Raw genomic sequence first — 16,295 nt, 5'->3', positions numbered from 1 at the left:
CCGTGTCCGTCTCGTTTGAGATTTCCTTCACCAGGGAGGGACTTGGATACATACCTACCTGGCTCTGGAAAGCACGCACCCGATGGTTACATGTAGTAAGCATTTCCCGTCGGAGGGCGTGTACTATTCTTTGCTAACCATGATGACGCGAGGTTGGATATGGCCTTTTGATCGGGGAAGACCACCACATGCTCAGTCAGCTGAATCATCTGTGGCCCGTTGGGTGCCGTGGGTTGGGCTTGGTTGAAGCGAATCAAGTTGGCGATTCTGTCAATGGTTTCAACTCAAGCACAGTGTGCAGTGTGCAGGCAAGAGAAGAGACAAGGCCTCCTTTCCACTGTCCCGCCTCCGGAAAAAGACCAGAAATCCTGTGCAACGTCCGCAGGTGGCCGTGGTTGTTTGGGGCCAGTTTCGTTTGACACTGTGAAGATGGCTGGGCTGGGGGGGGCCAAGGGAAAGCCATTGATCCCCTTCCTACATGTATGTACCTCCGTACTGAGTACTCCGTACAAGGTTCTGAAGCCCCGCCTCGACCCACTCAGCCACTGGACAGACACAAGGGATCCACCAGCTGCTCGAAGTATCAACAATGCGGAGTTCGGAATGCGCTGCGGTGGTTTCCCCTTCCAACGAATGCGCTGGAGATTGCCAGAGCAAAGTCGCTCATCATACTTACGTCTGATTCTCCTTGCGGCGCAAACCATTTTCTGTCGAGAGATATCTGTTGAGAAAATCTCATGCCACTTTCCGAAAACGCGACTACCGCCACCTTTTGCTCGAAATAGTCCGAGACGACCAGACCAGACCAATTGGGCAGTTCGAGGCCCATGCAAAGCTGGTCAGAGGGGGGGGGGGGGGGGGGAAGGGAAGGTTAAGGTCGCCCGAATTAACCGCAGACGGCAACTGGGCGTTGGGTCAATAACTAACTCCGTACATGTAGTCTATAGAGCCCACGAGCCCTGTGACAGGACGGGGCACGCAACCAGATTGGATGGTGGGAGCGCCCCCGACAAAGGTCAGGCAGGACTTGCGGCATGGAGGAAATGCAAAGGCGGATATATCCTACCTACCTAGGTACAGTAGGCGGCAAGTTGGCAGGTGAACGGGGTTGATGCCTCGCAGACATCGGTGGCGATGCACCGTGATCTCGGCGTCTCTGCAAAGCAAGCCAATTCCTTTTCGGCAACTTGGCCGGAATAGGATGCGCATTGTTGATGACGACGCCAAGACTCCCTTTGCCCCCACCGCTTGAGGGCCTCACGACCTCGTCACAAGTTGTGCGGAGGAGGAGTGATTGGTCTCGAGCTTGGACAAGCCGTTCAGATGCCACGTAGGACGGAGTACCGGATAGACGGTACGGAGACTGCGACGGTAGAGACTGCGACGGCACAGACTGCGGACGTGTAGCAGACATGGCTGGGGCCATTGCGCCGAGCGTAAACGGTGCAATTGGTCACGGTGTCACGGATGCTCAAAGGAGAAGAAATTGGTCAACGTGGGACGTCGGGGTTTGCACAGCACATGCACACTTGTGCTTCTAGAACGCCGTCAGGTGTTGATGGTGGTGTCCATGACTGCACTGCATTGACGCTTTGCCAGTTGCCTGGCAGGAATGCGCAAGGATCAATTGCGTTAGGTGCGTTACATAGGTAAGGTAGGTAAGGTAGGTCTGGTCTGGTCAGTACCTCGCTTCTTCGCGGCAAGAAGCACGAGTGCAGGAAAAAGCTGGACGAGAAGGGAGGTCGCCCTGTCTTGGGTGGGGTCTTGTAGCAGCCGATGGGAAGCCCAGGCCGCACGGGATGAATGGATTGTACGGAGTACTCCGCAGTGGATTGTAGTCGCAGCATTGGACCATTTTGTACATGCTCAGCTCTGCTTGGCCGTTCTGCAAGAAATGCCGTCCAAGGCTGCCGGCGATCTACAATGCACTCTGGCGGGGAAAGAATAGAAAAAAAAAGAAAGAAAAAAAGAGAGAAAAAAAAGAATGCTCAATTTCATCCCAAGCACCCCCCCCCACCCCCGCTGCTCTGAATGCTCTGAAAATATAATTCAATTACAGTTTTGCACAGAGCAGAAGGTCTGGCTGGTCCGCTGCGACACCATGGTCGGACAATCACAACAGCCAAGCAAGCCCCATTTGCGCCAAGGTTGGACGGAGGACGGAGAGGTAGCTGCAGCTGACCATATGACCCCAAGGCTACTATGATAAAGCGCCGGGCCTCGTCAAATGTTTGCAGCGACAAGCCGCCGTCAGGCTAATAACAAAACGGCTGGACGGACGGACGGACGGACTAAGTAAGCAGGCAGAGTTTTGTGACACCCCAGCCACCATCCACGGCGCACGACCGACTCTGACTGCTCTGTAGCACAGTACAGCACAGGACAGTACTCCGTACTCCGCACTCTGCACGCTTCGATCCTCGCCAGCACGCACGGCAGCGACGGTGGCAGCAAGTCTACGTGGCGCGCCAGCCCACGACAATGACAGATGCCAATCCACCAGACAGACAGTCAGTCAGCCATTCATCCTGGAATCATGTTGATGAGATGCGAGGGTTTGAGACACTGGTTTGGTGACTTTGGGTCCACCAACCCCGTCGTCGTCGTCGTCGTCGTCGGGGAGCCATCACTGGTCGGACCCTTGCCTCAGCCTGGTGCGAATTGATAGTGGGAGACGGACGCTGCCAGGGCATTGTCAACGTGCGTCTAGGTGCCAATGTTGGGTACCTCCAATGTTTACATGCCACATAACTACCTAGGTTCAAAATCTCTCTGATCAATGTTACCGAGCGCCGCAGACGGGTGCTGTTTTCATCTGCTTTCATGTGCTCCGTACGCCAGCTCTTTCCCGCCTGACGCATCTCACCGGACACGGGAACGCCCACCAAAAGAAAAGGGAAAAGAAGAAAAAAAAAAGGCGCATTCGGCTGCTTGGACGAACCCGTCGTCGAGAGGTCCGGGGGGCATGAATACGTATTGCGGGTCCGATTGAGCAAGGGGAAAGAGAGGAAAGGACTGGAGAGAGAGCCTTTGCAAGCATTGAAACCCGGTAGCAGGTACTCCGTACTTCCAGGGTGGAAGTCGGAAGCACCGACCATTGATTGAAGCAAGCCTTATTATTAGTATGTAGGGTATGTAGGTGGTTTCAGTGTACGGTGTACGGTGTACGCGGTACTCACGGTACTCGCCAGATTCATCTTGTTCCGCACTGCGCCTGCGCATGCGCAGCCAGCTCCAAATGGGTGGGCGACGCCACAGCAGTGCCGGGGTGACGCTTTCGCCAGCGCCAGCGCATCCCTACAGAGGCCAGTCGCCACCGCAACGCAACGCAGCACAGGCTGACGACGGGTGGGCCAACTTGCGGAATGCCCATGCCCACGCTGGGGCGAGTCCGCCCTCCCGCAACGTGACTGACTGGCTGGGATGGATGGATGCAGAGGATGGACGGAGTTGGGCGGAGGGCAGGACCGAGAAGATGACTTTGCGGGTGATGTAGATGACGGATGGAGCATGACGGATGGAGCATGCCGGCTAAAGCATGCCGGCTAAAGCATGACGGCTGATCTGCTTTGGATTGCCAGGTCCAAGTATCCGTAGCTCCGTTCTCGATACCACCTCGTGCCTTTCAAGGATGACAGCACCGGGAAGGGGGGAAGGGCAAGGGCGGGCGTGCGGGCGTGCGGGCGGAAACAGACCCGACATGGTCAGGCGAAGAGAAGAGCTGCACATGTCAACTTGTTTGGCAGTTGGGAAACTTGGGAGTGCCCAACGCATGGCGAGGCGAGGCGAGGCGAGGCGAGGCGAGGCAAGACGTCAATGGAAGCTGGACTTGCCGGGCTCTGGGGCCCGTAGCAGCTGGGCAAAGGCCGCGTCGGGTTTATTCTCCCGTCTGGTGCATCCGGAATGCAATGCTCGCCGTCGACGAGCAGAGCCAAGGGCAGGCAGGCAGGCAGGCAGGCAGGCAGGCAGGCAGGCAGGCAGGCAGGCAGGTCCAGATGTCCTTGCCGAGCGGCACTTAAAAAAAAGAAAGACCAGCAGCCATTGCTGCTCCCAATGGCTTTTCTGGGCAAAATGCTGGCACCGACCAACTGATGAGCATAAAGCATAAAGCGTAAAACACCAAAGACAAAGACATGAAACATAAACCATCAATGGGGCCCTCATCTCTGCCGTACGCCCTCGCCCTCGCCCTCGCCGTCTCCCTCGCCCTCGCCGGGTTCCTCACCACCTGCAGTTTGCACGGAAAGTTTCTGCTGCATGACCAGGCTCTTCTTTCAAAAGTAAGATAGATACATACATGTGCCCTGGCGACTGGGTGGCACCTCTGGGCGAGGAATTTGGCCCAGTAAAACCTCATTACTACGGGGGCCTACAACGGAGAGAGTGTCGAAAGTTGCCAGACATGTACGGACTACTTTGCTAGGAACGTGGGCCTGGTCTTGTCCACTCCCGACAAGGCTTTGCCTGCCGTACCCACACCGTACCCGAGCTAGGTTATCCATCTCGAGCCCCACCACAACCAACCTTTGGCCCATTGCCATCCCGGGATTCATTGCCCATTGCCCGCCCATTCATTGCCCACTGCCCACTGCCCACCAGCTGCCTACTACCCACAGCCCGCAAACCACCCCCCCCCCAAAGGCCCGCGCGAGCCTCTGGCTCACAGCACGGGCACCCACCCACTCAACCTCCGTTATACCCATCCGCCCATTCAGGTGCTCTCAGTGGTGCCAACTGATTGCCATCTGGTTGCCGGCTGGTCGCCCACTGGGTCGCCAGCCCACCCCACAAGTTGCCCTGTCCTGGACTCGTTGTTACCCCCCCCCCCCCCCCCCCAAATTCCCTGGTAGTGCCTGGTTTCTACCCACTTCCCAGCTACCACCACCACCACCAGCGCTACTACTGTTCATCAATCTTCACATCGACAAGAGCTCAGGTGCCTCCTCTTCCTGTCCATTACACTTTTTAAAGTGTACTCAGGCGTGCTCCGTGCGGCCATTGGCTATTTTCCGACTGCTCTGAATCCCGACCAGCAATCCGTTCCCGAATTGCGTTCTCCTTACTCATTGCTGTCCCTTTGGGGACACCGGCAGTGAATTCCCTCTTATTCCCACCTCTCCAAGGCCTGGCCCCATCCGCCTTTTTTGACTTCGAGACCAGCGTCCTTGACAAACGCAAACGACGACAGGCCACCGCCGGGCTAATCATACGATGCGAACTGACCCCATTCTGACCATTTAGCTTTTTTTCTTCTTCTTGTCTCTCGATCCCAACTTCTTGGAGACTGTCTGTTTACCAGGAGTAATCTTCGGGTCCATCTGAAACACCCAGATCCAAACCCTCCTGCTGACCACAGGCTTCTTTCAAGATCACCACCAAGACAGCAGCAGCAGCAGCAGCAGAAGCAGAAGCAGCAACAACAACAGCAACAACAACAACAGCGAAAAGGCCAGCGAAAGATCAACATACCACTACCTTATCGCGTGCATTCTCTGTTCTCAGCTGCAATGAATTCTCTCAAGGTGCCAGAAGGTGGATGGCTGTTGGCTGGCTCCTCCAGCCCAGACTCAGTACTACCACCGCAGGCATTTGTCCTCAACCTCAGTGACGATGTCGTGGAGCAGATGATTCAGAGTGTCCGCGTGGGGAATAACTTGGAACTGAAGTTGGGAAAGAGTCCGGTATGACACTCCTTCGCTCCAGGTCTAGTTTTGCGTCTCTCTTTGGACTGTACTGGGACCTTCTTTGTTTTCCCTTTCCATGGCTGCCTCGGCCTGGGCTCGCGACAGCTATCGTCCTCTTCAAGCCAATTCAAACTAACAAACTGCGTAGACTCTGCATTATGGATCGAAATCCTACCAAATACCACTGCCTGAGGAGGAAGTCCCATTCGACCTATACCTCACCAAGCCATTCGAGTCCACTCGCCGCGCTGAGCGATTGCCACATGCTGGCAGTCTCTTCAGCCGACCCAGACTGTCTCGCCCCGCGCCGAAAAAGGTCCCGAAGGAGGTCAAGGAGGGAGACGCAAGGAAGAAGGCTACAGCGCCAAGCAAAAGCTCTACACCCTCGGCACTTGATTCCGACATGGAGAACCTGCAAAACAGCTTGGCTGCTCATGATGCGGCCCGGGACCGGTAAGTTCACATCACCAAGTCTGACTTATTGGTACAACCGTGGTTTTTTCCAACGCTAACCATTTGCACAAGGGCTCGTGTGGTCGAGAAGCTGCCCGTGGGCGGCAAAGGCAGGAACAAGCTTCTGTCTAGCATTTCGTCTACTCCGAAATCGTTACCAACCTCGCCCTCCTTGAACGCAGCTCGTTCACCGAACTCAATATCCCAGATAACGGCTACACAGCAAATGATAGAGCGGAAAAAGGAACAACGGTTTACATTGGTTCACGAACTGGCGGTCGCGGATAGAACGACCAAATATCTCGAGAACAAATGGGCAGGCAAGGAAGAGGACTTTCGACCGACCTTGGAGAAAATGGCAAATTACAGCCCTGACACCCAGACGTGGTCTATGAGGCAATCATCTTGGAGAGAGCTTGATGTATGGAAGTACGACTATGACGACCAGGACGACCGACGTTTGGCCATCGACAGGGCGATTCGACAGTACGATAAACTGCGGCTTTCGTCGTCGGAAGCAGAATGGCAACTGCTGCTGCCCAAGGAGGAGCGAGGGAAGGGTAAATGCCTGAGCCGCCTGCAGGCTAGCATAGCCAAGGGACCGCCTCAGCAAGCACCCAAGGCCAAGCCGCAGAAGACGGATGATAGTCACGGCTCCAAGGACGATGCTGAGAGCGCCGAGGGCGACAAGCGCAAACCGGGAGGCGAGGCCATGTCTCGGGCAGGCTCCAACTCCACCTCCATACCGGCAAAGACGAAGAAGCCTACAGCCCAGGAAGCGCAGGCGAAGAGACTGCTCAGCAATTCCAAAGCCAAGTCAACTGCACTCAAGACATCCCCTTCCAAGACCAAGGCCCCCGCGAAGAATGACAAGCGGGTGCTCTCTGCTCCCATCATTGAAAACTCGGACTCATCTGGAGACGAGGGGCCCATGATGAAGTCCAGACCGGCTCCACCGGCCAAGGCCAAGGACACGGTCATTGTGAACACGAAATCTTCGGCAAGCCGAGAGAAGGCCAAAAAGCCACCCGTGAAGCGACCCAGGGAGGAGTCCGACTCGAGCTCCAGCTCTGGCACGCCTCTTTCAAAACGAATCAAGCCAAAACAACCACTCCCTGCGGCGCCTCCCAAATCTCGACCGCAGCCTGCAAAATCGAGCCATGTTGAAAGCGCTCCGTCCCGTGTTGCATCCTCGTCGTTTCGAGGAAGAACCGCCAGCAATACATCGCCCACCAAGTCCTCACCGCTGGCGTCGTCGCCACCAACTAACGCGTCAGACTTGGATGAGGATACCACTCCACCGGCTCCAATCGCTCCGCAAAAACGAAAGATGGACAGCGACATCAAGTCGAGGATTGCCAAGCGTCGAGCCGTGGAGAGTGTGCCTGCAGAGGTGATGAACAAGGCCCACAAGTTCAAAACGTTTTACCAAAAGTACGAAGCGTTGCACTACGAGATCTCGGCACTAGATAACCCACCACACGAAAAATTGGCAGATTTACTCGACATGCGAGGTCGATTGGAGCACATGAAGAGGGAAATTTATAAGCAGTATTCTCCAAGCAGAGAGTGAATGACTTAATGATGCTTTTTTTTTTCTTCAGCATATTGTTCGCCCTATTTTTCCTGTTTTTCTTTTTCTTTTCGACATGTCATGACTTTGCATGCTCGGTATGGGAACGGGGAGCGGCTGCATATTTCGACATTTTTCTCTAAATTTCTTTGTTTCCCCCCTTTTTAAAGCTACCCGGCCTTTTGTCTTGCATGTTGACAAAAAGAAACAAGGGCGTACAGGACGAGGGAGTTATTGCATTTTGACTTTGAGGGTCAGGGAACAGGATTATGCATTGCGTACGGACCAGAACAGCAGAGGCTGATTGATGGGCAGGAAGCAACTGGGCCAAAAGCCCGAGTGGGCTACAGCAGACGACAAGTGAGCTTTACAGTGGGAGAGACAAGATGATGCATGTGTGCATGTCCAGGCCGATGTCTATTTCCTTTTCCTTCCCTAGTTGTTCGATACCACGAGCCTGAAACGAGGCAAGGAATGCAGACGGAATACATTTTTTATGAATACATGTGTTGCCACGGACTAATCCAAGCGCAGAGGCCCAGGGCCTCGGCTCGCCTGGCGGCAGATGCCGGTGCCACGCATGCATGATTAGACACTAGAGAATAGTTGGCCAGGCACTCGAGCTGGATTCCCCTCTCCACATGCTCCTCCCTCACAGGTCGAGCTTCCAGGTTGGTAGTCAAAGGTGGATTCGAGCACGTGAGCAACGATGTGGCATGCGGCTAGTGGGGGGGGGGGGGGGGGGTGTGGCTGATGTGGCTTTGGCTAGCAACTGCGCGTGTACTCCGTACGGAGCACTAGTACTTATGTATACCCGTGACCGGCTGCTGACTGATTGCGCGCGTTTGTCGTCAAAATGAAGCAAACCTCACCAGCCTTGCTGCTGTATCGAACCATGTTGCCCACGCAGCTTTCCTGAGCCCGACGACTTTTTTTTTCGCGCGGCACCCCGCCAAGTTTCCTTGCGGCGTTGTCCAACACGACTCTACGCCAAGGCAGTTCAGTAAGCTTATCCCGTCGGGGTCCAACGGGACGACGCGGCTAGAGCGATTTGGCGTTCTAACCTCTCCGCACTCCGGTATAGCCTCCGCCGTTCACACGTTCACAGGGCACCCGAATCGAGGCCGGCATCACGATCCCCGCGGGCTCGCACCACAACGCCGACCAAAAGCAAACAACTCGGGAGTCGCTACCCTACCCTCGAAGCCGGCTGCCCCCCCCCCCCCCCCCCCCCCCCGCGCGTCCATCCGCAGCAAGGATTCCCGCAATGCCGCAATATCGCATTGGTATGGGCGACGAGTTCCCCCCTTCGCCGTGCGAGAATTGCCAACCCATGCTCACAAACGCGCGACAGAGATTTCGCCCAACAACAGGGCAGGCTGCAAAGACGCGGTGTGCAGCAAGGACAAGGTCAAGATCCTCAAGGGCGAGATACGATTCGGCACTTGGGTGGAGATCCAAGACCACGGGAGCTGGGCGTGGAAGCACTGGTAAGGCAGATGCCCGTCGATTTTTGCTTTGGGAAAAAGGGGGGGGGGGGAAGGTGGTTTCCGCCGCGACGGCTTTGGCGGCTGCGGCGCAACTTGGAGACTAACCAGCGTTGGGTGGCGCAGGGGGTGCGTCTCGGGCTCGCAGCTCCAGAATCTACGCGACGAATGCGACAAGGGCGACGACGGGTGGGACTTTGACGCGATTGACGGATACGACGAGTTGGGGTTTGTCGCGCCCCACGCGCGCCCTGCTTCTCTGCCCAAAGGGGGGCGTTTTTGTTTTGTGGTGACGCGAGCTGAGATGTTGACTGTGCAGCGATCCAAAGGTTCGGGAAAAGGTCCAGCGATGCGTGAGGCAGGCCCACGTTGATGCCGAGGACTTCAAAGGCGTAGGTCATCCCCGCTTCCGCTGGGACGGAGCTCGACGAAAACGAAAAAACGGCTGATGAGGATGTCGAGGCTAGGACCCCGAGAAGAACCTCCCCGGCGAAAAGGGCATCCGCCTGACCGCGAAGCAGAGGGCTGCCAAGGAGGCAGCGGAAGAAGACGTAGGCCGTTTTCCGGGTCCAGATCCCGCTGCTGCTTGAGCGGCGCTGGCCAGCGTTTCGTGGGCTGACGGGGAACCAGCAGGAGTCTGACGGCGCCAAGCCCACGAAGAAGAAGAAGACAGCGGCGAAGCGCGCGCGCAAAAGCGGCGACGGCGACGGCGACGCCGACAGCGAAGAGGACGATCGCAAGGCGAAGAAGACCAAGGCGGCCGCCAAAGCGCCGCCCAAGCCGGCAGCCTCCAAGGCCCGCGGGAAAGGGGCGCCTGTAAAGGACGAGGACGAGACTGAGGAGGAGGAAGCGGAGGAAGCGGAGGAGGAAGCTGCGCCGAAAGCGTCCAAGAAGACGGCCAAGGCGAGGGCTGGCCCTGACGCAAAGGGCTCGTCCAAGCCGGGGCGCAGGCCGGCCAAGAAGATGGTGGCCGAAGAGGAGTCTGCCGACGAGAAGCCGGCAGGGAAGCGTCAAGGTCGTCGCACCGGCCGTTCGAGCAGAGGCCGGGCCTGAGAGGCAACTCGGGGCGCGGCGGCTTGTCCTGTCCCGTCCTGTCGTTGCCTTGTTTTGTGTGGGGTTCATAAACGAGCGGTTCAACCGGTGGCGCTGAGTTGATGGCCGGATTTCTATGGAGATTGAATACTTTTGCAGATAGTCCGGCGTGGCTTGTTGGATCCGCTCCTGATTGCCGTAGGCATGCTAGGAATTAGTTGGCTGCTACTACACACACACGCACACACGTTGACGGGCTTCACCAGGTACAGATGCACAAGCCGCGCCACGCATGTCATCGTGACGCCAAGGCTTGATGCTTATGCAAGTAGCCCCGCCCCCTCCCCCGCCCCCGCCATCGGCATCAACCCATCGTCATCAACATAGCTAAAAAATTGTAGTAAAAAATCCCCCCGACATCCTTCTCCCAACAATCTGCACCCGACATCTGCACCCGACATCTGCACCCGACATCTGCACCAGACATCTGCACCCGACATCTGCACCAGACATCTGCACCCCCCGGCATCCGCACCCCTGGCATCATCTCACCCACCGCCAAGCCACCATGTCGGCGTTGAACCCAGACCCCCAGCCCGGCGCCCCGGCCTTCATCCCCCTCGAAGCCAACCCCGAGCTCATGACCAAGCTGATCCACAAGCTCGGCGTGTCGCCCGCCCTCGCCCTCCACGACGTCTACTCCCTCACCGATCCGGACATGCTCTCCTTCATCCCGCGCCCCGCCCTCGCCCTGCTCCTCGTTTTCCCCGTCAGCGCCGTCTACGAGAGCCACCGCTTGGCCGAGGACAACACCCTCGACGACTACCGCGGCTCCGGCGGCCAGGAGCCCGTGCTATGGTGGAAGCAGACCATCCGGAACGCGTGCGGAATGATGGGCTTGCTGCACGCGGTTTCGAACGGGCCGGCCAGGAATCTGATTGGTACGCGTTGCTTGTTTCCCGCCTCGTCTCGTCTCGTCTTGGAAGCTGGGAATGTGTCCCCAGTTGAGTCTAGCTGACGCGTCCGCGCCCGCGATCAGAGCAGGGCTCGACGCTGGACCGCCTGGTCGGCAAGTCGATGACGCTGCCGCCGCGAGAACGAGCTCGCCTCCTGGAGGAGACGCCCGAGATTGCGGCAGCCCACAGGGAGGCCGCGTCCGAGGGCGACACGGCCGCGCCGGACGCGCAGGACGACGTGGACCTGCACTTTGTGTGCTTTGTCAAGGGCGGCGACGGAGCTCTGTGGGAGCTGGACGGGCGGCGCAAGGGGCCTCTCCGGCGCGGGGAGCTGCAGGAAAGCGAGGACATGCTGAGCGAGAGGGCGCTGAGCCTCGGCGTCTTGAGGTTCCTGGAGAGAGAAGGCGGCGACTTGAGGTTCAGTGCTGTGGCGTTGGCCGGGTCGCTGGATTGAGTGGGTGGCAAAGTTTCCAAGGCGAGGCGACTACCATAGTGTCTTGCCATGTCAAAAAGTCGCACAGCTTATCCTTTTCTCCTTGCACGGTGTAAGCAGGCTGCGACGGATCCACGAATTATGCTGGGAGAGCCCGGGCACGCGAAAGGCAAGAGGTCGAGTCCTGACATTTCTGTGATGAGATGAAATATGGACTGCGTGGCTAGATTCCATCGATACCATCATTAAACACCCGATGCTTTGGGTGTATTAGCAGGAGTTGTGGACAAGGCAAGGGATGTGTGTAGTCTTGACGTTAATTCGAAGAATGATGGTACCACGTAACTTCCCATTGAATATGCTGTTAGATCTGGTCATGAGCTGGTCTATGATACGGGTCCTTTTATCAATTTTTCACATGATTTGATGCTACACTCGGCCCTGCATCATGATATCTGGCTTGTCTGGTGGCGAAACGAACGATGGAAGGGCAATTTTTCTCGTTACAGTCGGGATCGTTGGCAGCACTCTGCTTGCTCCTCTGATAGGAACAGAGAAGGGAAAAAAAAGAATAGGTAAGAAGGGGTGGAAAGAGTCGCTAGTGAAGAGCCAAGACAGCTGGACGACGCAGGCTGGCAAAACCGCCAACACCGCCAAACAGACCAAGCAGCTGTCCGTTCCATGTTGCCAAACTGTTTTTCCTGCTGCTGGCTAAAGTACATACAAGCACCAAAAGCCCATGTCATCTCGGACCCGGAGCTCTTGCCCCATGCTGCTCGCTGCTCAGGTGGTTGTACCCAGGGAAGGCAGGCCCTGTGTGGGCCTCGCGACTGCCAACCTCCGTGATTGACCTGTCACTTGCTTATGACGCATCGAGTACGATTCTCCCAAATCATCGCGTCAAGTCATAAGTCATGGCAGGCGCTACCCTGTCGCCACGAGGCAAGGCACCAGACTATAAACTGGCTGAACCTGCTGTTGCGTCTCCCAATCGTCTTCACTGAGAAACTCGGATTCATAGCTCGAGTCATTGCTGTCTTTTTACTACAGTACCACAAAGATGCCGCGAGACCCGAGACATTGCCACAACGGTCCCTTTACGGAGGCTGGGAAGAACATCTTTCACGGGCCCGACCCCATCGGGGTGAGCTTGTAATCCCCAGGGCATGCCTATGCCTGAATGCATAGTCTAGTCCCTCGACGGCGAGATAACACTGTACAGACCGACAAGGTCCCCCGTGCGGACAAGACAGCCGACATGCCAGAGGGTTCGCGAGAAAAGGGCGCCGGCCTGGAGGGCATGAATGCGAGCGGAGGTCAGAGTCAAGGCATCAAGCACGGCGATGGTGTGGGCCAGGGAGGACGCGCGCGGAAGAACTAGTGGCAACGGCACGTTGAATCATACTAGAAGCGTTGGAAAGGGGGGCGGGGGGGGGGGGGGGGGGGGAGCCTGTCATGAAACCGTCATTGCGTTTTACGATTTCATGGTGAAATGCCTCCTTTTCGTTTTCCTGGTTTCGGAGAGCATGCTGTTGGAAGAGCAGGACTACATCATTGCAAAGTCCCCTGATGGCAGATTGCGACAGACCTCTACAGCCCGCCGCTGCCGCATACATCAGAAAGAGCCTCGCTGGCTGCCAACTCGCGCAGCTAGTCTATCACAAACCCCTGTTGTTCATATCGAACAGTGAGAGCATCGTGCGTCACGCCTTTGGAATGTGTTAAGCAAACCCCCCCAGACATTTTAGCGTCTCGGCTCGGCAAAGATGGGAGGAAGAGGGAAACGCTACACACTCACCCCCCAGCTGAACTCGGTAGGTAACCATGGCTGAGCCATAACTAGCTTCAATAGCGCCCGTCAAGGAGTAGTACCAGTGGTTGCCGATTCGCGTCATGCCCGCCGCCGACTTGGCCGACATGGGTATACGGTCCAAGTCGAGAAACAATTGAGCAATTCGCCTTGTCCGCGACGTGCAGTGGACAGGAGGCACGGCCTCGTCGTTGCAAAAGATTTCGATTTCGGGTTGAGGCGGCGGTCCAGACGATACGGGGATGTCGCATTGATAGGCAATTGCCGTGGGCACGCCTTCTGTGTACGATTGGCCCTGTTTGAGATCAACCAGATGTTCCAGAAAGTCGCGAGGTGTTCGTGGGAGGGAGGAAAGCAGCGGCGGACCTTTTGGATGAACCAGCACATTTCCGCGACGACCATTTCGCCTTCTTTCCGAGACCACACCCTGGTTGCGAGCTTAGCCGAGGTTGACCTTTGATCCTTGGGGTGGAATTTCACCTACGCCTCCTTTGGGTCATGGCGCATCATGTCATAGGCCGCGAGTAAACAGGTTCCGTACGAACGTCTTGCTATGCGCGACACGACCTGTACCTGCGTCAAGGTTGGATTGTAGTAGCCCAGACCGTGGATAACAGCGCCCTTGACAACTGCGATCCAGCCATTCTCTGGCTGCAGGACTGAAGCATTCCTAGCCAGAGAAGCCTTCACCTCGGCTCTCAGGTAGGCGCTCTGACCGAACCCGCCGACCAGAACGACGGCCGCTATGCCGTCACCCACCATGGCTATCTGCTCCTTGATCAGACAGATGATGTCTTTCACAATGGGCGCAAAAATCCTCGTCGTCATATCTGCCTGCGGGATCGTGAATCGATTTCGCTTAAGGCCGAGGCTTTCGTCGACCCGTATGGTAAGAGGGTCGCCTTTGGGCGTGAAATCCTTTTTGAACTACTCAAGTCAAAGGGGAGGTATAAAAAAAAGGGGGAAGAAGAAGAAGAAGAAGAAGAAGAAGAAGAAGAAGAAGAAGAAGAAGAAGAAGAAGACAAAAACTGGTTTGCTGGCGGCTGGAGCTGTGGGGGGGAAAAGGACATTGGTCGTCAAGATCTTTTACCCACTGATTCAAACTCGGCAACGGCTGTCAAGAGCCGCTCGTTGGTCCAGTACTTGTCGCCATGAGTCTGCTTGAGAAAGCGCCTGAATCTTTTGTTCAGCATGGCCGAGCCACACTTACCTCCTGTACCTTCTGTGACTTCCTTGACGGCAATGTTGCCGGCGTGTGAAACCTCATACGAAATGAGGTCGACTGTGCCGCCTCCCGCGTCGCAAATGACGAATTTCCTGCCCGGTTTCAAGACGGACGACCCGAGGTGTCTGATGGCGTACAGCGCTGCCGCTTCCTACACACGTCAGGCGTTATGGAACTAAGGGTTTGGGATTGGCGATGGGAACAGGTTGTGGAGCGTGAGATGGACATACTGGCTCCGAGATGAGGTGGATTCTTCGATTGCCGCAGAATCCGGCCATGGCGGCAGCTCGTTCGGTGGCTTGTTTCGCAGTGTTGGACCAGATGGCCGGGACGGTGACGACGAAATCCATCTGGGTCGCTTGCACGACGCTTTGAGAGAAGTGCTTCTCCAGCAGGCTGATGAAGTGGTCGTGCAGGCAGGACAGATAGATCTTGGTGAGCTGCAAGGGCGTCTCCCCCTCCCCGTTGGGCGTTTCCGGCTCATCCAGTTTTCTTGCCAGCGTCAGTCACTTTTCCCACCCATCTCGCTCCTTCTTCTCTCCCCTCTCGGTTTCAGAAGGCTAACAGTTTGAAGAAGCGATGACGCTTTGCATCGTCTGGAATCTGGAACCCCCACTGCCATCCCGCCGCCACTTTGCGCAGTTCCGTCGGCACCTTGGGGCTGGTCTTTGGAGAATCGGTTGACGGCCAAGTTGACACGACGTGTTGGACGTCGGGCTGCGGTGTATTTTTTTGTGAGAGGGTGCTTCAATTTCGGAAATGGAAATGCTGCTGCTGCTGCTGCTGCTGCTTACCCGACTTGTCTCGGCCCAAGACAGCCCCGAATACGTTGTACCAAAGTCAATCGACACTATGATTCTGCCGCCCATGCTGAGAAGAAATAAAGAGGACGAAAAACAGAATAAAAAAACAAACACGAAAAAAAATAGAGAAAAAAATAAGGGAAAAATGCGGGAAAAAAAAAGAACCGACGGAAAAGCAGAGTCGGTATAGGCGAGGACAAAAAGTGAAACAGATTTCGCGAGCTGCAGTCTGGGGAGTCCTTGTTGGTCTAACAAGATTCGGTCTAACAAGATTCTCAACCCATGCCGGTGACAGGCTGACTGTGGTGCCACGTCGAGACTCGGGGGCAAGAGACGGATTTCAGCTCCCGGCATATGGCAACCAATTACGATCGTCTTCTTCCCCAGTAGGTCGCAGAAAATAGCCGCTTTCCTTCCCCCCGATACACCCGTACGGAGTAGTCCGTACGGAGTACCTTGTTCAACAAAGGAGTCTTGCGAGTGGGTCGATGGGCGCTCACACCCGCATTGCTGCCCAGCAGATGTTACCCAAGGGGCCGGATCCTGGCGCAGGAGGCCATCCCATAGCACACCACGCTTGGGCAAGACGGTCAATCGGATGAACAAGTCAATGGCGGCCAAAGCTTATTTGAACCGTTGATGCCCAGCTTTATGCCCCTTTGCCCCCCCCCCCCCCTCCCCACCGACTTGGGTCGAAAGCCGTGCCAGCCAGTCTTTGCCACTCGATGCCATCCGTCATGGTCGCGAGGCCACATGGACGGTGACTTGCAAATCATTTCCCCTGCAGAACACGGGTCCTGATGGAATCAGGGACAAAAGTTGTGCAATTTCACGCAGTG

The 16,295-nt window shown here is 56.3% G+C and overlaps 5 protein-coding genes across 5 annotated transcripts; 4 read left to right on the top strand and 1 right to left on the bottom strand.

Annotated features, from left to right (window-relative positions):
* Positions 1-5,507: 5,507 nt before the first annotated feature.
* On the top strand, positions 5,508-7,710 carry UV8b_02220 (uncharacterized protein; the record flags this gene model as incomplete). Its single annotated transcript, XM_043139718.1, has 3 exons — positions 5,508-5,681; positions 5,833-6,137; positions 6,210-7,710. The coding sequence occupies 3 exons, from the start codon at positions 5,508-5,510 to the stop codon at positions 7,708-7,710; spliced, it is 1,980 nt and encodes a 659-aa protein (XP_042995652.1).
* A 1,267-nt stretch (positions 7,711-8,977) lies between these two features.
* Positions 8,978-10,250, top strand: UV8b_02219 (uncharacterized protein; the record flags this gene model as incomplete). The annotated part of the gene is made up of 6 exons (XM_043139717.1): positions 8,978-8,996; positions 9,065-9,200; positions 9,324-9,425; positions 9,517-9,589; positions 9,665-9,748; positions 9,831-10,250. 6 exons carry the CDS (start codon positions 8,978-8,980, stop codon positions 10,248-10,250), a joined length of 834 nt encoding a protein of 277 aa, XP_042995651.1.
* A 547-nt stretch (positions 10,251-10,797) lies between these two features.
* UV8b_02218 (uncharacterized protein) lies at positions 10,798-11,639 on the top strand (the record flags this gene model as incomplete). Its single annotated transcript, XM_043139716.1, has 2 exons — positions 10,798-11,170; positions 11,269-11,639. The coding sequence occupies 2 exons, from the start codon at positions 10,798-10,800 to the stop codon at positions 11,637-11,639; spliced, it is 744 nt and encodes a 247-aa protein (XP_042995650.1).
* A 1,039-nt stretch (positions 11,640-12,678) lies between these two features.
* UV8b_02217 (uncharacterized protein) lies at positions 12,679-12,999 on the top strand (the record flags this gene model as incomplete). The annotated part of the gene is made up of 2 exons (XM_043139715.1): positions 12,679-12,762; positions 12,841-12,999. The coding sequence occupies 2 exons, from the start codon at positions 12,679-12,681 to the stop codon at positions 12,997-12,999; spliced, it is 243 nt and encodes an 80-aa protein (XP_042995649.1).
* A 269-nt stretch (positions 13,000-13,268) lies between these two features.
* UV8b_02216 (uncharacterized protein) lies at positions 13,269-15,522 on the bottom strand (the record flags this gene model as incomplete). Its single annotated transcript, XM_043139714.1, has 8 exons — positions 13,269-13,327; positions 13,417-13,723; positions 13,795-13,855; positions 13,913-14,355; positions 14,523-14,804; positions 14,884-15,145; positions 15,219-15,370; positions 15,448-15,522. The coding sequence occupies 8 exons, from the start codon at positions 15,520-15,522 to the stop codon at positions 13,269-13,271; spliced, it is 1,641 nt and encodes a 546-aa protein (XP_042995648.1).
* Between the last annotated feature and the right edge of the window lie 773 nt (positions 15,523-16,295).

Source organism: Ustilaginoidea virens, chromosome 2 (assembly GCF_000687475.1).
Source record: "Ustilaginoidea virens chromosome 2, complete sequence".
NCBI classification, from domain to species: Eukaryota; Fungi; Ascomycota; class Sordariomycetes; order Hypocreales; family Clavicipitaceae; genus Ustilaginoidea; species Ustilaginoidea virens.
Note: the sequence above shows the minus strand (reverse complement) of the source record. Positions and strands in the feature narration are given on the sequence as shown.